The sequence below is a fragment of the Megascapheus bottae genome, chromosome 26 (assembly GCF_031878675.1).
Source record: "Megascapheus bottae isolate mThoBot1 chromosome 26, mThoBot2.hap1, whole genome shotgun sequence".
Classification (NCBI taxonomy): domain Eukaryota; kingdom Metazoa; phylum Chordata; class Mammalia; order Rodentia; family Geomyidae; genus Megascapheus; species Megascapheus bottae.
This window is the reverse complement of record NC_143534.1, coordinates 14,293,150-14,317,902: the sequence shown is the minus strand read 5'-3', so window position 1 is coordinate 14,317,902 and position 24,753 is coordinate 14,293,150. Positions and strand designations below refer to the sequence as shown.

General features: G+C 36.8%; 1 protein-coding gene across 1 annotated transcript in view; it reads right to left on the bottom strand.

Annotated features, from left to right (window-relative positions):
* The window catches only part of Plxdc2 (plexin domain containing 2), a 302,801-nt gene that overhangs the window by 15,168 nt on the left and 262,880 nt on the right, over positions 1-24,753 (bottom strand). The window contains exons 11-13 of the mRNA XM_090318997.1: positions 23,558-23,705; positions 21,941-21,979; positions 3,840-4,000 (exon numbers count right to left, since the gene is read on the bottom strand). Of these exons, the coding sequence (XP_090175123.1) occupies positions 3,840-4,000; positions 21,941-21,979; positions 23,558-23,705 (348 nt within the window). The remainder of the gene's footprint in view (positions 1-3,839; positions 4,001-21,940; positions 21,980-23,557; positions 23,706-24,753) is intronic.

Here is a 24,753-nt window from a genome sequence, read left to right as displayed (position 1 = left end):
TAAGCCCTTCTGCTTTCTGAATTACCCCTTGTCAATGGGAGGTACAATCAATGAGAGTTACTGAATGAGTATTGGATAAGGTAGTTTATAGCCATTGAAATCAAGTTCATAAAGAGCTCCTAAATGAGCATTAAAAAGCCAAGATCAATTTGCATTGTGGTGAAATCATAGTAATAGTAAATGGACAAACATGAAATTATTCATATGAGTCCCAGAAGAAAACCAACTAAAGTATTCATAGTTATTATTTCTGCATTCCCCAGGATTCTGAATGACTCTTTTCTTTCAGCCTTGTCCTAATTTTCTATAATCAATAATGGCACTTCCACAATGGAAAAAAAAACATCAATTTCATTTTAAAAAGTACACCGCAGTGCAACTTGAAATAAAAATGCAATATAAACAATATAGTTGTAATCAATCTCCATATTTGCATATCAATGATTCTAATATAAATAGTCATTAAAACCATACAAGGGCCGAGAGTTTGGCCTAGTGGTAGAACAATTGCCTAGCCTGCATGATGACTGGAGTTCGATTCCTCATTACCACATACACAGAAAAAGCCAGAAGTGGTGCTGTGGCTCAAGTGGTAGAGCTCTAGCCTCGAGAAAGCCCAAGGAGAGTGCTCAGGCCCTGAATTTAAGCCCCAGGACTGGCAAAAAAATTCAAAATCATAGATCTGACATGCTAGTCTGTGTAGTCATTGCGGGTCTTGTGTTTTTTTTTGGTTTTGATTTAACAATAGTGTCTATCATCTTCAGCTACTACTAGGACCATGAGATGGATGAACACAGAAGAACATAAACAAGGGAGTGGTTGACAGATTCAAAAACTATTGACTTGAGAGGATGGGTGAAAAGCACAGATGAGGGAAGATGAAGAGCCAGCAGAATGATTCTATTTCTGTTACACGTAGAAAAGAGTTATTTCTTGAACTATGGCAGTTGATCTTGGATAAATCATTTCACTCCTCAGCCCCAGTCTCTCTGCTACTAGGAGATGGTAATAAATAGCCACTAGGGTTTCAGTTCATTCCACCATTCCATAAATACATTGTATGCAAACACACACCAAAATATTCCAAACACAGGTGGACTTACATCCATGCTTTGACTGTTGAAGCAACGAGATGGTTTCCAAAAGATCAATGAAAAAGATAAAATATGTCTGCTCTGTTTCCAGTCTGGCTTGATTGTGGTACTAATTTCTTGTGAACTAGTTTTAAGTAGGTCTTTTGCACTATGTAATTTGCTACTTTTACCAGCACGTTCAGTTAATTCCCAGTGTCCTTTGTCATAGTGTCAGGAAACCAACTGCACAGCATACTAAAAGACTTCAGCTACAGCAGGGCTCAAAGCAACAGCAAACAGCCTGATGTCTGGCTTGCCATTGAGGCTTGCAGCTTGTCACTTGTCAGCTGTTTGACAAACACATTCATAACCATGGGTGAGAAGCCCCTTTTCTCCTTTGCAAGTCTTGCCCATAACAAAATTCAGTAGAGGCTTTTGGATGCCGCAAGGCCTGAGACTCTGATGTTAAATGAGGATGCCATTTCTGAAATAAATTTAAACGAAATCCCACTGCATGTTTGAAATGCCCTCAGATATTTATTATATATTTCATTCCAGGAAATATCGATGGAGTTTCTATTATTTTAAAAAGAAACTTAGGTTATTGAATCCAGATTTCAAGAACCATATGATTTTTAGAGAGAAGAATAAATCACGCACAAACTTACAGCTAATGGAAACCAGAAAGGTCAGTGCTGGAGAAAGATATGTGTGTATTATTATGGATATATCTGCAGAGGAGAGTAAGGGAGGGGAGGAGGAGAAAGGAAGAAAGAGAAAAGGAAGTGAAAAGGAGGGGAAGGGACACAGAATAAAGAGAATGTCAAACTGTCCAGAGAAGGTCATCTAGGGAAATGAATGTGCCACGTGGCACTCAGGGCTCTGGCAACTAAACTGAAGTGGCTCCGAGAGAGTCTTGGCAGAGAAAATAGAATTGCAATGCTTTGTAGAATAGGATACCAGGATGTCATGAAAAAGCGTTATGAACAAAATATTCCCATACTTTATGGAAACATTTAGTATTAAAATACACGGATTGAGAGCCATGAGAGATTGGGATGATAGAAAAAGAAACGCTTGAATTTACAAATCTTTCATAGCCTTATGAGGAAACAATCCTTTATTCCAAGAGAGAGGAATCACAGAGAGCCTTAAAGCAATTATTTCATGAATTTGCTTTCACCTGTCCCAAGTAGAGGAAGCGAAATTAATTTTAACTCTGCAATTAAAAGGTCAACAGAGGGGCTGGGAGTTTGGCCTAGTGGTAGAGTGCTTACCTAGCATGCACAATTCCTTGCTACTACCTACACAGAAAAGGATGGAAATGGTGCTATGGCTAACATGGTAAAGTGCTAGCCTTGAGAAATTCCTGGGATAGGACTCAGGCCCTGAGTTCAAGACAAAGGACTGGCCAAAAAAAAAAAAAAAGGACAACAAAATGTCCAAAATGTCTTTCCTTAACACCTGGACAAAATTCCACACACTTTTTTTTGCCAGTGCTGGAGCTTGAGTTCAGGGCTTAGGCACTGTCCCTGAGCATTTTTTGATCAAGGCTAGCACTCTAGCACTATATCCACAGCACCATTTTCTGCCTTTTGTATGTGGCAGTGAGGAATTGAACCCAGGGCCTCATAAATGCTAGGCAAGCACTCTACCACTAAGCCACATTCCCAGCCCCTCTACACAATTTTCTGGCAGGTTACAGGATGAATAAGAATTGAGCTTACTATGATTGCAACACTGCAAGAGGAGATTTCTTTTATGACTTTAGTATTTCTTGCATGCTCTGTGGTTGAAAAGGAATGTTCCCACAAAGATAGAGTGCAAAAAAACAGGATTCTGACCTTCTGGCCATAAGGTGTTGGGGTTTGGTTATAGGGATTTTTTTTTTCAGTCTAGCTTCCAATAAATTGGACACTTGAGCTTGTTCTTGTCCCTATGTCCAGACTCCTACCTGGCACTGATCCCACACCTACATTCTGTACATGAAAACACAGTACCAATCAACATTGTACAGTGCGTACATGAGTATACACATGAACATGAGTGTGTATTTATATGTTAAATGTGCAATCACACAGTGTGCAGAATGGTAACAGTGCCTGCCATTTTTATTTGCCAGTCCTGGGGCTTGTCCTCAGGACTGGACACTGTCCTTGGGTTTTCTCAAGGCTAGAGCTCTACCACTTGAGCCACAGTACCACTTCCAACTTTTTCTATATACCAAGGAATCAAACTGAGGGCTGCATGCATGTTAGACAAGCCCTCTACACTCCCCTCCCCATCTTATTTTTATGTCTCTTATTTTGTAGTGAAAACCATGATTCCCTGCTCCCCCCTGTATATTCTATGAGTATTTTAAGAACACACCTACTGCATCATATCACGTACACAGTCAACACAATTAGTATGCATCTAAGCGATATATGAATTCATTCACATAAACTAAATTAAATAAAAAATAAATCTTAATTGGTTTAAATCATATCCTTCGGTCTCCAGGATATGCTGAATTTCCTTCCAAAGAAAAGGAACAGCTGGTTAACACACTTGTTATGAACAGATTAAAAAGAAAGTCTGGGGGAGGGTATGGTTCCCATTTCATTAGCTCTGCATAAAGCCAAAAAAGCTTATTTCTTTCAAAGCTTCAGAAATAAGGGAACTCAACTCATCCTACACAAGTAATGGAGCCATTTGTGTGTAGAAGCTCAAAATGGGCTACATATTACTCACAGGGTTCAGGCACGGGCTGTACTTGGCACTCACCTCAATAAAGAAGATGCTGGCTGCTGACGTGGGATGGTGGTACATGTAGACTGTCACCAGGATGGCTGCGGCTACAATGAGCACCAGGATGAGAATGCCAATGATAAGGCCAGCATGGAGGCTTCCGCTTTTCTTCTCTGCTGCGCTGTCATCTGTAGAGGCTGAAAAATATCCAGGCTGGTTAGGCAAACTTTTCTATTGGGATTCTCTCACGCAGGGAAATTGATGCTTTTAATACAGGAACCGTGAAGCAATTTTTTTGACTTCCTTTTTGCCTTTTGTTAGCCATATGATCAACTGCAGAGGTTATTGGGGTTAATGAAAATTCCACGGTGTAAGTAAATTTTAAAAAATGTACAGCCTGTATTTGTTTATGCTTGTACTAAGTTTGAACTCATGCCCTAGGCACTGTTCCATCGCTTTTTCATTCAAGGCTAGCACTCTACCATGTCAACCACACTTCCACTTTCAGGTTTTTGGTGGTGAATTGGAGGTAAAAGTCTCATGGACTTTTCTTTCCAGCCTCTGGAATAGGTAAAGTTAAATGGATGAGCTAGCAGCACCCAGGTACAGCTGTATTTTAGTTTCTGATTCAAGAAACAAAATCAGTAATCTACATTCTATAAATACCTTGAAAAAAACTGAAACTCTGTTTTACTCTACAATAACTTTAGCTTTGATTTTCTTTTGTTCCTAGACCAAGACTTGAACTCAGTACCCAATGTTTTGCTCATTGGCTAGCATTCTACCATATCAACTGAGCCATGCCTCCAATTCCCATGATTTTTTTCTTAATCGAACAGACAAAACTTTTGAAACTTCCTTTCTCATTTTCCTTGGAAAAGTTTTAATTAGGTAGGTGATAACGAACATTATCCAGAAAGTGTACACGAGCTCAATTCGAGAGTTGAAATCTGTTTGAATCTGAACTGCTCTTTAAACATATAGCAGAGGGGTTTTGTCATTTATTATGTTTTTTTCTCTTTTTATTTTCTCTTGCTTGTTAGTTTACCTGTTTAGGGGAGGGTAATGGAAAGCACAAGCATGGAGGGACAAAATGAGAAATATTGCAGCAGTGGGACTCACTAGATACTATATTGAACTATTCTTCTTGTGGACAAGGATGAGAGGTGAAAAACTGGGAAGGATTCGGGGAAGAGGTGACATTGTCCAAAAAGAAATGTCCTCATGTACTTATTACCCTCTGTATATAGTATTTACAATAACAATTCACACACACACACACACACACACACACACACACACACACACACACACACACTATAAGTTTTTAAAAAAGCATAGCCAGTTGGAGCCTAATGACCTCAGAGTGTCTTATCTCAACCTACGAATTACAACATATGAAAGCATTCCATTGTGCCACAGTCAGCCGGCTACTCTTCAACTTGTACTAAAATGTTTCTTCTTTTAACGCACCATCCTTAGATTTAGGAAAAGAAGGGATTTAATTTCTGAAACTAGTAACTTTTGAACGGCAAGGCACTCAACCGAATAAAACTCAACTCTGAAGTGTTTTCTTATTAAAAGATTCTATAATCTTTGATGACTACTCAGGCATTTAAAAATCTTCTTAAATTATGTGTAGCGTGTAACTGAATCTTAGTGTGTAATCGGATTGGTATTTTGGAATTGTTGGCTAATTCCTTAAGATGCAACGAAGTTCCACAACAGTGGTCCTGAGCCTATTAACAATTCACTTTTTTTGTTGTTATTTTTCTCCTTTGCTTATAGAGTTTAAACACTCTAGGCCTATTTAACCTTATTTAATTAGCACCAATTTATTCAAGTCTCTGTTACAAAAAACAGACAAGGCAATGATCATAATGAATGGTCAGATAAAGCAAAAAAAAAAAAACAAAACCCCATGATCCCCACGGATTTTGTTTATTTGTTTGTGGACTTGAATTTTTTGTGGGGTTTGGATTCAGGGACTGGGTGCTATAGCTGAGCATTTTTGAGCAAAGTTAGCATATTATCACTTGAGCTACGGATCCACTTCTGGCTTTTTAGTGGTTAATTGGAGATAAGAAATGTCATATAGAATTTTCTACCTGCATTGGCTTGGAACTAAGACCCTCAGGTCTCAGCCTGCTTAGCAGCTAGAATTACAGGTGTGAGCCAACAGTGCCAGGCTGATTCCTCAGTTCTTTATATTTATCTTTTAGATGGTCATTGCTATTGTTTACTTTAAACCTAACACTCAAAATCCTAAAGCTTACATAATGAGACCTTAGTCATGAAAGAATATCAAATTTAAAGAGTAATTCATGATAAAAAATTAACTTACAATGTGCCAGGTTTATTCATATTGCTTGGCAAATATCAAGTCAACAGCCCTAATGGGTAGGCCATGTTATTATTCCCTTTATTCTGTGGAGTAGCAGAGGCATAGGGAAATTGTGAACTGTGCTAAGATTACGGGGATATGAAGACAGATCACACTGGGCTCAAACAGACACAGGCTGGTCTCAGTATCTAAACTCTGAACCTCTGGCCAATATAGTCCCAATTAACACTGTGAACTTTGTACTGCTGTTTCCTCTTTCAAGCCTTGAGTTCTGGCAAAGAATTTCAAAAGAAACCTGATAGTTTCTAGTAAAAGAAAATTCATTTAAAAGGTAGGTAAAGAATTAACCTGGTGTCCCAAGAGGGCAGAAGCTGAGTTCTTGTCATATCTTTAGTACTAGAGCTGGGGTCAGGTTTATGGAACAGATTACAACTACAGGAATGACCAGTTCTCCAAAAAATATTAAATGACCTTATAATAAATGACTTCTCTGTCCTGACTTCAGTTACTTTGTCTCCTCAATATGATCAATAGCAATTAATTACTGTATAAGGTTCTTGAGGGACCTCCACATTTAATACGGACAGTTCTCAATCCAGTGCTTGGCATGTGATAAGCACTTAAGCAATGCTAGGTTACTAGAAAATTATTATATTTTTATAGGAATAAGATTGAGGCAAACTACAGTGTCAGATTCATGATGTCATATAAAACTATGTTTCTGCCCTTAACATTGGTTGATTTTAAAACTTTGACATCATTAGGAAAGATGTGATATGATTACACATTATGGGTTTGTTTGTTTTCTTCTCATTTTTATGAATATGAAATTTCCTTTCATAGGAAAAGAGATTCATTTAAAATGCTGCTTCAGAGAAAAGTGACATAAGAATACCTGCAAGAGTAGTTCCTTAAAAGACTAAACAGAGCTGGGAATTTAGCCTAGTGGTAGAGTGCTTGCTTAGCATGCACGAAGACCTAGATTCGATTCCTCGGTACCACATACATTACTTCACATACATTGATACCCTTTCTCATGTCTTGGTCCTGATTTCCCTCTCCCCACCCCCGCCCCTCATCTTGTTTTCTACCCTTCCCTATCCAATTTCAAATAACCAAATACACATATGGAACCAACCAGATGTCCCTCAGTTGATGTGTGGATCAAAAAGATGTGGTATTTATACATAATGGAATTCTATGCTGTTGTCAGCATAGAATTTGTAAGGAAATGGAAAGACTTAGAAAAAAATCATATTAAATGAAGTAAGCCAGACTCAAAGGAACATGGCTCAATGGTTTCCCTCATTTGTCATAATCAGTAGAAACCTTGGGCTCTCCTACCAGAGATTTACAATAGAACAAGACCTAGATACATAAGGCCATATAGTATGATGCTAAATGAAAGGACCTCCAGGATATAGAAACAAAAGCCATAAAATGAGTGATTGTTGTCCTTAATGTACTGTCTTAACTCTCATCTCTTTTGCTATCCCTTGGTTATCTCATATTGTCACAGTACTTCACCTTGTTATCTGATATATTTTATATATGTGTATTTGGTTATTTGATAGGGAAGGGTAGAAAACAAGATGAGGGGTGGGGGTGGGGGGAGGGAAATGGGGAAATGAGAAAGGGTATAAATGTATGTGAAGTAATGCATCTTCTATCTGGTGAATATAAGATAACCCTTCTATTAATTATAATAAAAATATATGAAATAACCCCCCTCCCAATAAGGAATATCTGCGTGAGTCAAAGGGTCTGAATGTTCCTTAGCATCCATGTAGAATTCCATCTGTCCCGTCTGCCTGCTCTTCCTCCATTCCTATGCCCTCATCTTTTCATTTATCTCTTGCTCTCTTTTTTCATCTGTTTCTCATCATTTGTTTTCCTTCTTTTACTGGTCAATTTATCCATGGACCAAAACCCATTCATCCATGCATCTATGCATCCATGCATGCATCCATCCATCCTGAGTACAATGAACCAAGGTACCCAGCTTCACCCAGTTCCTATATTACATCAAAAATACTTACTCCCACTATTATTGCTCAGTTTTATTGTCTATATTGATTTAAGTTTTTTTTTAAATTTCCATTTGAAAACCTTTGTATTCATCGATGTTTTAGATGTTAAGACATCAGGTCATGTTTAATGAAAATTTTATAGTCTAATTTGCTACTAACCAATTAATTACTTTTGGATGATGACAACTTCAGTCAAACAAAAATTTTGTAGATTCCCAAATACTATTATCTGGTAGACAAGTATTTCAGTCATCTATAAGTGTCAGATGATTTTATGATGAGCTGCAATTTCAACAAGTCATGCAAGGAAAAATATAACAAAATAAGCCTTAAAACAGTAGCAAAGTTGCACTGAATGTAACATGTTAGTGGTTATTTCAAAACTCTTCCAACTGATTATGTAAACCATGTGGGCAAAACTTCACGCAGCATTTTAGAGAACACATTTCTCTATTTCTGTATTATTTAATCATTTCTATTTTTCCATTCCTAAATTAGTGACTTTCTGTACACAAGCACCTCACTTCTAGCTGCTTTCTAAGGATGTTAGAAATCCAGGAAACAGGAATTACAGTGGCATATTGAAAGTTGTTTAATCAGAAAGGATAATAAACATGTCCCTGATTGACTTTAATTTCAAATTCTTTCACCATCTGATTTCCAGCTCAATATTGGTCACCAACTAAATGCAATGCTGTTTGCATATTTATAGGTTTGCATGAACAGCATGCCAGGGATTTGCTGTGTTAAATGTTATGAGCCCCAGAAACATGAAACAACCCTTAAAAATATAAGCAAAACTTTGTAATTTCAATAATTACATTTCGGTCCATTCCTCTCAAAGGCAGAGAGCGCAAATCAACTGATCTTACTCCTCCCGAACAGTCATTAAATTAAGATATCAATTTCGGAAGCAGTCATTCCTGCAGCTTGACTGAGTTTTCATTCCAAATGGTAGCTAGAAGTGGATCAAAGAAAACTCTGAGGAGCGAGGGTAATAATCAGATCTGGTCAGAAGAAATAGGATTGAGGTTCTAACTTCTACGCTATTTTTGGTAGTGTCCTATGCTCTCCCATTCATATCTAAAAGGAAAGTGAAACAGCTATTCTTCCATCACACACAGAATTTTTATCTTTACTCTTTAGCCTGAAGTTATGGCTTCACATTAGAGGGATTAAGGATAAAAGGAAATAAGATATCATAATATCAAATCCCTTGGGCAAAAGGGAATATAAAATATATTTTAAAAGACTACAAAATAAAGGCTTATTTACGATATTTATTTAGTGCAAGTCCTGGTGCTTGTCCTCAGGGCTTGGTCCCTGAGCTTCTTTTGCTTGAAGCTAGCACTCTACCATTTGAGCCAAATCTCCATTTCTGGCTTTTCTCCTGGACTTTTCTACTTAAGCTGGTTTTGAACTGTGATCCTCTGGTCTCAGCTTCCTGAGTAGCTGGGATTACAGGCATGAGCCACCAGGACCCAGCTATTTTTTTTTTTGGTGGTAACTAGCTCTTGAGCTCAGGGCCATGCATTTGCTTTGCATGTACTCTATCACAGAAGTCACACCTTCAATTCTTTTTATCTTTATTTTTCAGATAGGACGTCACTACTTTGTACCCTGAATGAACTTTCACATCTACTATTGTTGGGTAACATTTAGTTACCATACAGCAAAGGTAGATTGATCAAAGGCACTAATCATGCAGTAGAACATATTCATGACCTTAAATAAATGTGGTTAATTTCCTCTATTCTATGAAATGTTTATGACTAAATAGCTTGGTAAAAAGAGAGTTGAAAGAAATAAACTGAGAAGGAAGGACAAAAAGGAATAAATTTAATATGAGTTTTTAAAGTGCTGCACTGAATTCTAAAATTATTTTTCTCCTTATTTTATGACTTTTTTCACTTTTTTTCTTGTGGTTCATGGGGCTTGAACTTGGCTTGGGCACTGTCCCTGAGTTCTTCAACTCAAGGATACCACCCTACCCTTAAGCCAAGCCCCACTTCCCATTTTCTGGAGGTTAATTGGAGATAAAATCTCAGGTCCTTTAGTACCCAGGTAGCTTTGAACCTTGGTCCTCAGATCTCCCTGAGTAGCTATGATTACAGGAGTGAGTGACTATACCCGCCTTTTTTGACTTGTAAAGGCTGAATAAAATTTATTCTTTAATATGGTAAACATTTTAATACATTGCTAAAAAGATTTGTATTTGCTTTTAAAATTTGCTAATAATTAAAGTTCAAAAGCAAAGTAAACTAAAACAGAAGTGTTCACTGTATAAAACTGTATTCACTTTAGAACCAACTCCTGGCCAAAAAATGAAATACTTCAGTCCATAAACACCATATTGTATTAGGATCTTTGGGGAATTGAGGGCTTGATGGATTGGATAATCTAGTACAAATTTTCTCAGAATCTATAAATCTTACACCGACGATGCCAAAGTACTCTTTCCTTAAGCATCAGAATGAAGTTAAACTATAAATACTTAAAATGTTAGCGTTCCCTTTTGGGTTGAAAACATAGAGTCAATCCTACAATTTCCCCTGTGGACTCTTACTTCATTCATTTATAGGCCAAAAAGTATCATGGAAGAAAACCATGTGATAAAAAAATTAGCCAAGTTGATTCTCCTTTGGAAATTTCCCTTGCAACTGATCTGATTTGGTAGCTTGTGTACTTTCCCTATTTATGCTTTTACTTTTTATACCTGCAAGCATGATCTTTATGGCATTTATGTATTTTCTGTTTTTTTCGTAATTGTCTTAACTTTTCATGTGTCAGGGTGTTACTATTTCATGAGTGTTCATCAGTCTGTCAGATTTCCCAGTTATTATGATGTCCTGAAATTGCCATAGTAGACATATCCATTTCCTGATGTGTATGACAGTGACAATTCACCTATAATTCATATTATGACATTGCCATTGGAGAAATTTGGGTAAGAGTTCTATGAAAAGATATGAAAGCAAGTACATAAAACACATATCAGTACTTTAAATGTGAAGAGAACAGTATTTAGCAAAGGCAGCTGGACCAATTATCATCTGTCTATCTATCTATCTATCTATCTATCTATCTATCTATCTATCTATCTATCTACCTATCTATCTATCTATCTACCTATCTATCTATCTATCTATCTATCTATCTATTCATCTATCTATCTATCTATCTATCTATCTATCTATTATTTTTATTTATCATGTACCAGTATCTATCTATTATGTAGACACATGCCTATCAAACAAGTTATCCAACTTCTATTTATGTATCCATCATCTATCTGTCATCTCCGTCCCTCCCTCCCCCTTTCTTCCCTTCCTCCCTCCCTCCCTCCCTCCCCCGGCTTTTTGTGGTATGTGCCACTACAAGCAACTGCAAAATTTTAGTCAGAGAATTTAAAGTGATCTGGAGTTTAAAGGATGGCAATTCTTTCTGAGCAACAACAATTCTTTAAACCTCTTTTCTTTCAAAAATAAAGCTAAATAAAGTTCCTGTGCAATTGTTTTCAAAGAGATGCTTGATTTCATCAAAATGAAAGACATGGAATAGTCGTCACTACATGCTAGCCTGCTTCTACGGAAGCCTCTATGTATGCGTATGTGCAATCTTATAAAATAATAGAATTGTAGCATTTATAGCTGTTTGAAGACCAGAAAATAATTCCTTAGAGAAATCCATTATGGCTTTTCATTTCTTAACAATATATGTGTCACTCTTGTAAACATTTATATCTCTAACGTTTATTGCCATCCAGGTATCCAAATTTAAAGAATTTCCTAGCCTTTACACTTTCATATTTGCTTTCCATACCATTTTTCATTATATATGCACATATTTAAAGTTATATTTGACAAACAAATATGTAATCCTAGTATCTAAATATTTGGGGGCCAAATGTTAAATGGAAGAATTAATGGAATAGTTGCTTCTTTTGTCACCTGTCAAGGTCTAGTATGGATAAGGATGTTAGGATTTTTAACTTCAGAAAACAACACATGCCATTTCTCTCAAGACTGCTTAAGTTTGGGACCAAAAGTGAGCTGACCAAGTACTTCCAAGACTTAGGAATTCAGAGTAGAGTGGTTACTCAGAATATTTAAGTCCATTCATTCTTGAATGGAATGGTCATTAAACTGAACATTTCTAATTGTCTACAACAATGACAATGAGTGCTTACTACTTATCAAATTCACCTGGGATTCTGTCTGAAAAGCACAAGGCTAGCAAAATAAAAACACAAACATATAGGGGGCTAGTGTCAAGGGAAGTGGGGGTAAGCGAATGAAGAAAGGAAGGCAGGGGACAATGCAGTCACAAATTTAATTTATATCTTACAAAATTAAGAAACTTGAGGGAAAAGGTGGGTTGGGAGTGATGGGAGAGGACAAGGAAAGGAGTGACAGTGAGCCTTTGAGGCTTCTAATAGCATCAGATGTTCAGAATGTCCACACTAAAGGAAAAAATATCACCTACCAAACCCTGTCTATTCTATCAAGTCCGCTAGTAGCAATACCTGTCTTATAAGGTTGTAATGATACCATGCTTATCATGCACTTGTCACTGTGTCTATGATATAGTAAATGCTCCATAAAAGATTTTTTGTTATTACCACATATCCTAGTTGCCATTCCACACATTACTGCACTTGATCGATTCTATTAGTGTTGTTAATACTGTTAATAATATGAACTATTATTCTATTGATTGCTCCACCTATTTCTCTCAATCATGACTCTACCACCAGGACACTATGACATCTACTGAAAGACAAGAGCAACTCAACGAATTGAAACATCTATTGCTCTGCTACTCTACCCTTAAGGAAGTCTGTTGTCCTAGCCCAAAGCGAGGACATGGAGTCAGAACAGGTTTTCACCAATGGAACAACAGAAAGCTCAGTTACTGAGGTCCAGTTGCCTCTCTAAGTAAAATTAAGTCCTTGTGGATATTAGCTTCTGATTTGGGTAACTATAGGACATTAAATCAATCTCTAGTTCATTGAGGCCTACCCATGTATGTCCTTAGAAATAACATCGACTTCTGAGTCTCCTAAGAAAGCATGGATTTGCGTTGTGGCTGTTGAAGATATGGGCCTTGTGTGCCTAAGGATCGAAAGCCTACTCCTCCATGAGCTTAAAAACCAGAAGGTCTTTCTGTTATCGACTTGTTTGATGTCTATTATTGTCCCACTCCTGAAAGACAGATAAAGAACAATTCGTATGTGTGTTGTGTTTATCTCAAGTTCTCAGAATCTGATCAGGAGAAAAGTAAAAAAAAAAAAAAACACCAAACCAACTAAAATGGAACAGAACAAAAGCCAGCTTGTTAGATTCTGCGGTTTCATTTTAGATCCTGTCTTAGAATCAATGAACTATGTTGCACATGGGCAAACCAAAGGCATTGGGAGACAGTTTTGTAGAGCATTTCTACAGCTCACTGTTTGAATGGACACAGGCCAAACATGGCTTAGATTGTGCCTTCAGTTGGGATGGAACCAGTTAGCTTGCTTGTGGAGAAAGGTACTCTAAAACTGTACATTTGCATCATTTTCTCCTTAGGCCCTGGAATGCCAAGCTTTCTGTGTTGCTTGTGCCTCTGCATTCCATGTAGGCTAGAACACAGAATAGAGTGAACCTAAGGGTGAGGATCAGGCCAGTTCCACAAAAGAGGCCCACTGAATGGGCAGAGAATACTTTCATGAGTTGTGTGGCTCCATGGGCATTCATTTGCCCAGGCTGGTAGATGGATCAGAGTGACAGCATGTCTCCTTCTGGCTTTCTAACTATGATTTGGCACCGTTTTCTGTGTTTGTTGACATACAAGGTAGCTTTTATAGGAGACTGGTCAGTGAATGACTACAGGGCCAACAAGGCTCCATTCAAAAGCATTCCTTCCTATGGGGATAGGTTACTACATTCTTTAGACACCAGGGGTCTTTTGGGCTTCCAGTACTTCCCTGTGTGAAATGAGTTGATAATATAACTTTCATCTGAAGGTGCTTTGGAGACTGAATGAGGTCAGGATGCTAAACCCCTGGAACACTGGGGTATTAGTTAATAGGCCAATCATTTGCCAGATAAAATTTTCATTATTCATAACTATATCAGAAGTGTCAGATTTAAACCTACTAATTAAAGAGGCTGGTTCATTAAGAAAAAATCCTTGTAATTTAGTAGTGAATTTTAAGATGCCAGGAATAAGTTATGTATGAGAATTATTAAGAAATTATGGTAAGCTTTCGAAAACCACATGGGATGTTTCTTTATACTTAAAAAATTAAGGTAAAACTTGCATCCTTGATATTTAGGAATCATCAGTGTACAATCTAATGAATTTTAATAACTATCTACCCAGTTATTAAAGAGTCACCATTCAAACCAAGAGGTGTACTACTTTCATCTCCTTAGAAAGTTTCCTTGTCTTGCTATACATCAGTCCTTACCACTCCTTGTTTGCAGATTAAGATGATAGGGGAGAATTACTAGACTTTGAACTCAAAGTCTTGAACTTTCTAAGCAGCCATTCTACCACTTGAGCCATGTCTTAGCCCTTTATGATTTTGTTTTTGTTACTTCAAAGTAGGCTCTGGCATTTTTTTCTCCTAGTCTAATCTGGGTTATGATTCTTCTGCTTACACTTGCCACGTAGTTATTGGTACAAGTGTGTATCATCGAGCCCAATTCTTCTTGAAAATTGTATTTTTATCACCTCTGTGTAGTTGCACAAAGGACTATGGCCTGTTTTCTGTTGGTGGAGACAGTCTCTTGCAAACTTTCTGTCTGGAATGGTCGCAAACTATGATTGCTCCAATTCCTGCTTCCCAAATAACTGAAATTACAGGTGTGAGTTATAGTACCCAGACTGTGGTAAGTTCTATTGCTGTAAATTAGTTTTGCTCTTAAATGAATTCCATAAAACTTAACTCACACTATAGTTACTTTTACATATGTGTCTAGACTACTGCTTAACAATGTTTTTAAGATAGGCACACAAAGGTTTCTCTTCCTGCATTTTTATCAAATGGAACCCCCATCCATCTAAATAACCTAAAACTCAGTAGCCCCAAGTTCTGAGAGTTGTCTCTCAGTTGATGATCATGCAAATTACTCGTCAAATCTGATGTTACTTAACTTCCATTTTGTTAAGAACTTTTCACATGTCTATTCTCTTTCATTTCTTTTGTCAACATTTCTTTATCAAACCCATTTATCATTTCAGTAATTATTTTATGTTATTACTCTTCATTTTATTTTTTATAATATTGTATTTTTATATTCATTTTATTATTACAGATTCCAGTGTAATATATAGACTAAGATTCCTGGACACTAACTTTTCCATTTCAGCCCCGACACCACAATGCTTTGCTAGGACTAAACATATCGACTTTTCACAGTACTCCCTTGCCTAAGTAAAGTCAGCAGTTCCTACTACTTTTGTGTTAGTATTCAAACTCCCTTCACTGGCATCAAAGACCGTTCATGTTCCAATCCTTATTTATTTCTTGTTCTCTTAACAGCCAGGATTATTCTATCAATAGCTTTATCCCATCCAAACACAGTCATAGATGTTTCCTGCTTCTGAACTTCGATGGATGTTGATTCCTTAGCTGAAATACCTTTCTTTTCATCTCTTTTCTATGTCAATCTCATCCTCTACCTCAAAACTTACAGCAAGCACCACAGCAGCTTCTATAGTAATTCTGGTTTTAGGAGAATGGCTTCCTATCATTTTCTGATTCTATCCTGGCACTCTCTTCACCATACTTTATGAGAGATCCATTTAACTATGCTGTCCCATCAGGCTGTTCACTTCTCCAGAGTAGTTGAAGAACTGGTTTTGACCCGGGGCCTCCACATGCTAGGCAAGCGCAGTACCATAGAGGAACACTTCTACCCTCCAGCCCCCCAAATCAAATCAGTTCTTTCAAATCACCATGTTGCTGAATCAAATGTGGATATATGTATTATACTCATTAGTATAAGGCCCTCACAATCACTATACATTTCACATTTGTACACAAGCATACCACTTTATGTGTTTCACTTACTGACAAGAGGCACACAAATACTGACAAATGCAAAACCTGTTCTCAAGATCCTTTCATATGTCCATGATTGTAAAATCATGTGATCTGTAGAAGTTTCTGTACTTCCTGCAGGTGAGTCTTGAGCCTAGGCTTTTGACAGGTACAGGGAAGATAGACAAGTAGACAGGGGTAAAACACTGAGCACAAAGTAACTATGTGCCAGAGGGATATATCAAGACATTCCATTTGCAGCTACTTCTTGTAAGTCATTTACGAATCTTCTAAGAGAGCCTCTTTTTTGTTATTTGGTTCTGTGTTCTGCTACCAACAGAATCACTAGTTACAAATCCTATCTACATAAGGGGATGGGGGTGTGGAAGAATCATTGCAATGTGGCTTTTCTTTTTCCCATGTTGAATAACAGTTTTTCAAATTACTACCTTCCCCAGTAAAATTGCAACTTTCATTGGTATAAAGGATTTTGCAAAATCAACAACTTTATATAGTTCAACAAAATACCCTAATAAAACAAATACAATTTCTAACAACCTAAGTGGACTAATTTTTATATGCCATGTTCAAATTCTTTCTCTCTCTTTCTACTTCTTTTCCTTTCCTTTCCTTTCCTTCTCTTCTCTCCTCTCCTCTTCTTTTCCTGTCTTTTCTTTTAGTAGGTCCTGGGGCTTAAACTCTGGGTCTGGACCTTATCCCTGAGCTCCTGTGGTTCAAGGTTAGCACTCTACCAGCTAAGCCACAACACATTTCCAGGTTTTCTGTAGCTAAGAGTCTCATGGACTTTCTTGACTGGGCTAGCTTTGACCACCATCCTCAGACCTCAGCCTCTTGAGTAGCTAGGACTACAGGTGTGAGCCATCAGTTCCCAGCTTAACAACCAGACTTTGCTGCCTGTAAGTGAAATGCAGTTTCCAAGGCTGCTGTGAAGTGTATTTATAGTGTGGTCAGGGGTGATGGCTGGCAATTGCTTTACAGGGGAGCTGGTTAGACATGCAAGGTGAATGCTGGATGCCAAGGCTAACACTTGTACTCTTAGCTACGCAGGAAGCTGAGATGGAGAGGATCATAGTTCCATGCTAGCTCAGGCAATAAGAACCCTATCTCAATTAATAAAAAGGGGGGCACAGTGCTGTGTTCTTGTCATCCCAGACACTTGGGAAGTGAAAATAGGAGTATCGCAGTCCAGGCTGGCCTAGGCAAATAGTGATACCTTATTCAAAAAATTAATAAAGCTAAAAGAATTTTGGTCAAGGATTACATTGGCAGAGCACCTAACTTGCAAGTGCCCAGTCCTGATTTCAAGCCTTAGTAATGCAAACGCGTAATATAATCTATCAATCGACTGGATTCTTAAGTAAGAATCCAGCCTAAAGGTTCAAACTATTCACTATCAACTTAATTTCATACTGGGATGACTGGAAGTTGCAAAGAAACATTAACTTGAATGCAGATTTGTAGCATGATATTTAAATTGGCATGAAATCTAGTGCGAGTTCAAAATCTTTATAAGTTACAATGATAAAATTAGATAGTAACTACTTGAGTGTAGTTCCTGGAAGAAAGGTGGGGAACGGAGATTTAGAAGAAAAACCTTATTCCTGGTGAGATCCAGAATATTCTAAAGCATAAGAATTTTTCACTATTATAGTATAGATGAACTGAGAATAGCGTTAGTACTAACATGAAATGTAACCAAATGAAGCAAACGCTAAAGTACGTGCCAGGATATTTTATGGCTTTAGAAACAGAAAATGATAGACATTCAATTGCCTGTCAAGAAGAAATAACTGTTTCCTTTTGCTTTCAAGACTGTGATCCGCACAAAAGAACGGATAGGAAGTAATAAGGAAAAGCAAAGGGTAAAAAAATGGATAGGAAAATTGGTCATTTATTATGTATGAAAGTCAAAAAAAATTCAACGGAATGATCAGGGAGACCTTAGACACTTGATCTGTCACTACAGAACAGGAAATAAAATAACAGAATCCTTTCGATGAGAAAGTTGAAACACAAAAGTTCCCATGTTTTATCCTGGGGTGAAAAGTCCTAGGAGAGGTTCAGAAATAAGAAAGTAACTCACAGAATTAGAATTTAGGGCAGCCATGCCTTACAAGTTTCAAAGTGTGTCTCTGTTTGCTCTCTGAAACTAGTCACCTGAGATTTGTGCCTCTAAATTCACTTAATTATCTGTTCCTAAGGTCACAGTGTCAGCATCTTCCTAATGCAGACACCTGTCTACTGAAAAAAAAAAGCAGACATCCAGTGTTGAAATTTGGTAAACATCCCAGCAATAAAAAAAATTTAAAGTAGGAGAATCATCTGATTATTTGGATCAATATCCTGCTTTTCTGCAATGCAGATCATTTTTTTAATCCAAGCAGTTTTAACAGCTTTTATTCTAAAACACCAGCACATTTCAAGTTCCCTCTTTTCGATCATAAATATAGGACTTTTTCTTTTCTCCTCTCAAGTAAGCAGCATGAGACACAGCGTCTGGGCTCTCCAGCTCTTAAAGAAATTTCCTTAGGACAAGTATCTATAGCCCACACTCTTCGCCACATCCATTGACACCCAGATGGACAGTGTCACAGGATGCAGATGCCAACAAGGAAGAGGTTGGTCCATAGAGTTTTGAATTCCAGGATAACCTGCAAAAGATGTCTCTACTGCCCACGTTAAATGGCCTACACAATTGTGAGTACCACCTCTGAGCGTGAGCTTGGAAAATCATTTTTTAGAATTAGTAACTAAGAATTTATGTTCACATTCTCTTTTACAAGGAAACTTAATCTAAGGGGAAAACCCTGAAAGCATTCTATTAAAAAATCAGAATTTTTTTCATTGATACCTTGCTCAACAAATTTGAAAGAATAAAATCTTGAGGAGTTTTGAGCTTGAGATAAAATTTTAACATCTGCAGTGTGGCAGAAAGGCACAATTCAATTTGCTAAACTGAGTTGAAACTGGTAGTAACATTTCCTCTCAATTAAGAACTCTCACATTGATTCAACTTGCAAACCTCCTCACTGCCTTGGATATAATTTGATTCAGGTTGCATTTCTAAGACATTCACATTTCTAATTAGATGGTGAATGCCATTTGAAAATAATTTACTGGGGAGTCACACAGGGCATTTAAGTGTTCTACCTATGTAGCTAAAGTCATTCTTAAAAATAATTTTAGTAAGCTATCTCTAGGATAGAGAACTCAAAAGATGTTGCTTAAACTCAACATGGGTATTATGCACATACATAGTATAAAGAGTAAAGTGTGTATGTTCCTTATCAGTGAATTAAACCTAAATTTCTAGAGAAACCATGAAGGCTCAAAGCACTTTAAATTCGATTGTGAAATAAATTACACAGTACCTTCTGTTTGGAGACCATATGCCAGTGATTCTGACATGACTCGATTTCACAGGAGAATTAATGCAATTGTGATTTTTCATAGTTAAGGATCTAATGGAAACTCATACATAATTACATGAGTGAAGGATATGCCATTTTCAAATATAGAAGTATAAGCAAGTGCTACAGAAGAGAAAAATGACTATAGGAGGGTAAATAAAATAGCTTATTGTTGTCCCTTCCCATATGGCCTTTGATAGTAAGAGACATATGCTAAAATGGATACACAATGTTGTAAAGGTCATTAAACACTTGGAGTTTGCACCAAGGCTGCATACATTCACATACAATCTTTATCTTTGTGGCACTCCTTATCCTTACTTACAAAATGGAAATCATAACAAAACAACTCAAGGGCATATAAATTAACTGAGTCAATGCATCTACTGTACCTAGAATAGAGCGTGAAACAGCAATCAATCAACAAATGTTTCTTCTTTCCCCTCTCTGTTCATATAAGGAACACTTTGATCATTTGATTTGAATTAGGTATATAATTTCCAATGTAATATTCTAGGACTACAACCAGCAATAGCCCAGTTGGAGATAAAATCTGATCCTTAAATTGGAGCTTCTAAGTTTTCAAAATTTTGGTTTTAACAATGGTTAACTAGGTTATATTTAAGGGAGCTTGCACACATTAGATTGAATTACCATTGTTTATATTTAGTTATGCTACTTTCTCCAAACTATTCAGAAAACTTTAAATTTCTATTCAACCCTGAAGGTTCTACCTAAACTCAATGTCCAGACATTAGGGAACTCAATATTCAATTGAAGATTCATGGAGAATAACTTTGCAGGTGTGTCTCAGTCTGGGGCCTCTAAGTGAAAAACCCTGTGGTGTGACTTTGGTCTCTAGAGGCTCAGAAATATATTATGCTATGATATCAAAGACAAAGGAAAAACATCTTCAGGAAAGTGAGTATATAATCGGATTGGCTGTGCATTCCACTAAGAAAATCAACTACTTTAAAACATCAAAATATACCAGCAAGACTCAGAGCTGAGGTAATGCAATATTTGGACAGCACAATATATAGAATGGCAGAGACACTGATTTCTAGCTATATATTAACTATTTTAAAATTTTTCAACCATTTTCCTAGAATAGTAAAGATCTCTCAATTAAAAGGATGTTAGAGACAGCCAACCCAAAATGAGAAATTAAATCAAGATATCTACGTTACTACATGTAGTGATCCTTCCCAAATGTCCACATTCCATAAAAGAAAAGGTAACCTCATGATATTATTTTAATAAGGGTGCGATGTGGAGCAATGCATAATTTCTCAGATTTTTTTCTCTGATTTTCAGAACTGGAAATCAAAACCCAAGGTTTTAGTCATGATAAGCAGGCTCTCTACCACTAAGCTCCAGCACCAAGATATAGTTCTTACAGAAGCATATCTTAAAGCTCCTTAGATAGGGTTATTTAAATTGCATTTGAATGTTTTTAAGTAAAATTCTTTTTAAAAAAATGTGGAGAGCGTTTGGTATTACCATGATACTTTGGAATTCTGGTGGCTGTTTATATTATACATATGATAAAATATTATAATTACACGTATATTACATTACATATTACACATATATTCTATATTACAAATATATCACATGTGAGTATAATAGTACGCTTGACATATAATATATTGATATAAACAACAGCCACCAGAATTCCAAAATATCATGGGTCACATAGTTTTTATATAGTTATATATTTAATAGTTATATGTATAGTTGAAGCTCTCCTAGTTTTATGTATATGCATTATATATTGAGATATATAGTGTTATATATAAAACAGTATATATTATAACTTCACAGTATTGGTTTGTTAAAGCCATTTCCTTCAATCTTTCAACTACCATTAGATATTTCAAAATCATCTTAGCAAAACACTAAATCTGTCACTAACAAGAGTTCCCTTGAATATTTAATTTTTGTTCTTTGTTTCTCAGAACAGATGAAAAGACCTATTGTGGTAATTTCCACATTTATTGCATTGTTTTTTAACTTTATGTATAACATATGTCCATCAATCACTCAACTCAGTGAGGAAACACTTGAACACAAAGAACAGTGAACTGTGTGCATGAATTTTCTACTTCCTATCTGACAAGTGATGTCATAAAGATTAGACTTTCACTTTTAAGCCAACCCTCTGAATTTTTCCCATGTTGAACACCAACACGAATGAACAACAAAATCACTTTCTACTTCAGGGTCCATATGTCTTTTGTTATAATAAAAGAATGACTTTTTTTAAATGTATATAAAAGACAAGCCATCATTCCTACCTCCATTGTCTTTGAGATGTAGGGCTATCTTGGTGTCATCTGGAAGAGAAATTCAAAGTTATTATAACATAAAACAGATTTTAAAAGTACATAACTCTCATGGTCCCTCATTATCTATTCATTTCCTTAGCTGTAACATGACAAGATTTTGATCACTTATTCAGACAAAACCCAGTTCAAAGAGAGCAAGATCTAGTGCTTATATATACAGTAAGTACCAGAGTTCTTACAGCAATTATTAAGAAGAATTAATGAAATATCTTAACTTCTGTGAGAAAGACAAATAGTTACAATATTGTGTATTGATTTTTAACTTTTTGAAACTTTCTAGTTCATTCTATAGTAAGGATGTAATTTGTTCATTTTTAAAGAATCAAGATCAAGAGCATTACAAATTTGGAATTCATCAACATTTGCAAATTCAGTTGTGAAAGTTTGAAATTTAAAATGCTTTTTCCATAATAACATACATAGTTCAAATTATTGGCGAAAAGATCTTATTCTTGGTTTAAAAATTCTATAAGATTTGCTTTTACTCTGGTTATATTTCATTATGAGGAGTAGGGTTTCAGTTATAAGAATATTTTCATGGGCTTTAAAGTAATAATCCCAAATAATATGAACTTAAGTACAGTGTTGCCTTTAAAAGTAATAAAGTACATTTGGCACTTGCCTTCCTTCTCAATTTATTCCAGGAACTTTCCCCTATTCAATTACATTTCAAATAAAAGGGCCAGCTCCACATTTAAATTCCTGGCTTACGTTAATAAATGTATGACTATATTTTTTTCTCAAGGCTTCCTCGTGGATAATCATTGTCATATTTCCACCTACTTCCTAGCAGTACCATTCAGGTTTCAAAGTTATCAAATATTGGCTAACACATTCTTCCCTCATGAATTGCCTAAACTCAGGGTATCATGCACAGGGATGGCTCTGTACCACTTGAACCATGTCTCCAGACTAGCATTTTATTGATTAATTAGAAACGGAGTCTTTTGGACTCTTGTTTGGGCTGGATTTGAATTGAGATCCTCAAATCTCATCCTAGTCACTGAATAGCTATGATGATTGGGGTAAACCAGCAGCCCTTGGCTGAGGACCATTTTTAGAAAGGCAGTATTTGTGACCTGAACAGTGCTTTTGCATAATTACAAGCTAGCATTTTACTGAGTGCATTCAGGAAATATTAGAAACCTATATGAGTAGAATTATTGATGGCTCAGAATTCAAAATCAATAAACATTCAATGTACATTTTTCCTTCCATCACTGTGACTTGCGTGTGTTGAGTTTGGTAACTCCCTAATAAACATTAGGGAGGACTGAAGCCAGATCAGAAGTAGCAATATTAAAGTGAATCTTTGGACTGAATCCCTACATGTAATTTTAGCTCATGAAATTTTTCTTTCCCTCTTATAGAAATCTCTTAGAAATTCAACCTTCCAAAGATTAATTTCCTCTCTGAAAAGCACGCACCACACACACACACACACACACACACACACACACACACACACACACTATATACATACATATATATATATGCATTTATCATCTTTTCTCAGTTTTTTCCCAGCCTTTAGGGGCACAAAAAAGCCAAGTATTGCATGAGCACCTTCTGTGGGGAGGCTGGTGGGCAGAGGCGAGGTGGTCCCTCTCTTTGTGGTGGTTAAGACTCTGAATCGGGTGGCTGTTGTGTGTAGAGTTGTAGTAGTTTGAGAAGGTTCTACTGGATCTGCATTCTCACACATCTTCTCTTTTGACTAGGAAAAAAACACACACAATAAAAAGAAATTGGTCACACAGTTTACAAAATAACATCCCAGAAGTTAGGTGGTAAAGCACAAGAGATGACAGGTACATTATTTTTTTGAATCAGACTATATTTATAAATTTTGCTGATTCACATGGTTTATAAAGCTATATCCTGGTGGCACATGCTTGTAATCCTAGCTACTCAGCAGGCTGAGATCTGAGGATCATGGTTCAAAGCCCGCTAGGGCCAGGAAAGGCTGTGAGACACTTGTCTCTAGTTAACCAGTAGAAAACCAGCAATGGTGCTGTGTGGCTCAAAGTGGTAGGACAATATCCTTGAGCAAAAAAGCTCAAAGGCAATGCTCAGCCTCTGAGTTCAAGCCCCACTGACAACAAAAACAACAAAGTTATAAGGACAAAAATAAAGATGGATTGGGAGTGTGGCTAACTGGTAGAGTGCTTGCCTAGCATGTCCGAAGCCTGGGTTCCATTCCTCAGTACCATATACATGGGAAAATCCAAAAGTGGTGCTGTGGCTCAAGTGGTAGAATGCTAGCCTTGAGAAAGCTTAAGGACAGTGCCCAGGACCTGAGTTCAAGGCCCTCCCCTTTCTAGAGGAGGGGGCAATCTTGGGGGAAGGAAGGAAGGAAGGAAGGAAGGAAGGAAGGAAGGAAGGAAGGAAAGAAGGACGGAAGGGAAGGGAAGGGTGAGCTGCAACCAAGTGCACCTACCTTAGAATATTTACGTTTCATTTTGCTTTTTTATATTATTCTTTCATATTACCATATATATCCTGCCTTACATTTTATATCAATATATTTATAAAAGACATAACAGTGAAATAAAAAAATGTTAAAATTAGAAGAGAAATGTGTGGTTACAGGAGGTTTAAAAGATGTTTAGGTTCAATTGTCTCTACCCTTGGGGGTCCATTGAAAATGCCAAACTATAGACACCAGGTCTCCTCTCTGGCCCCACTTTCATTATCTGCCCTACATCTGAGACCTTAGCTTCATCAGTAAATGCTTTTGCACTTAAAACATAAGCTCAAGGTTC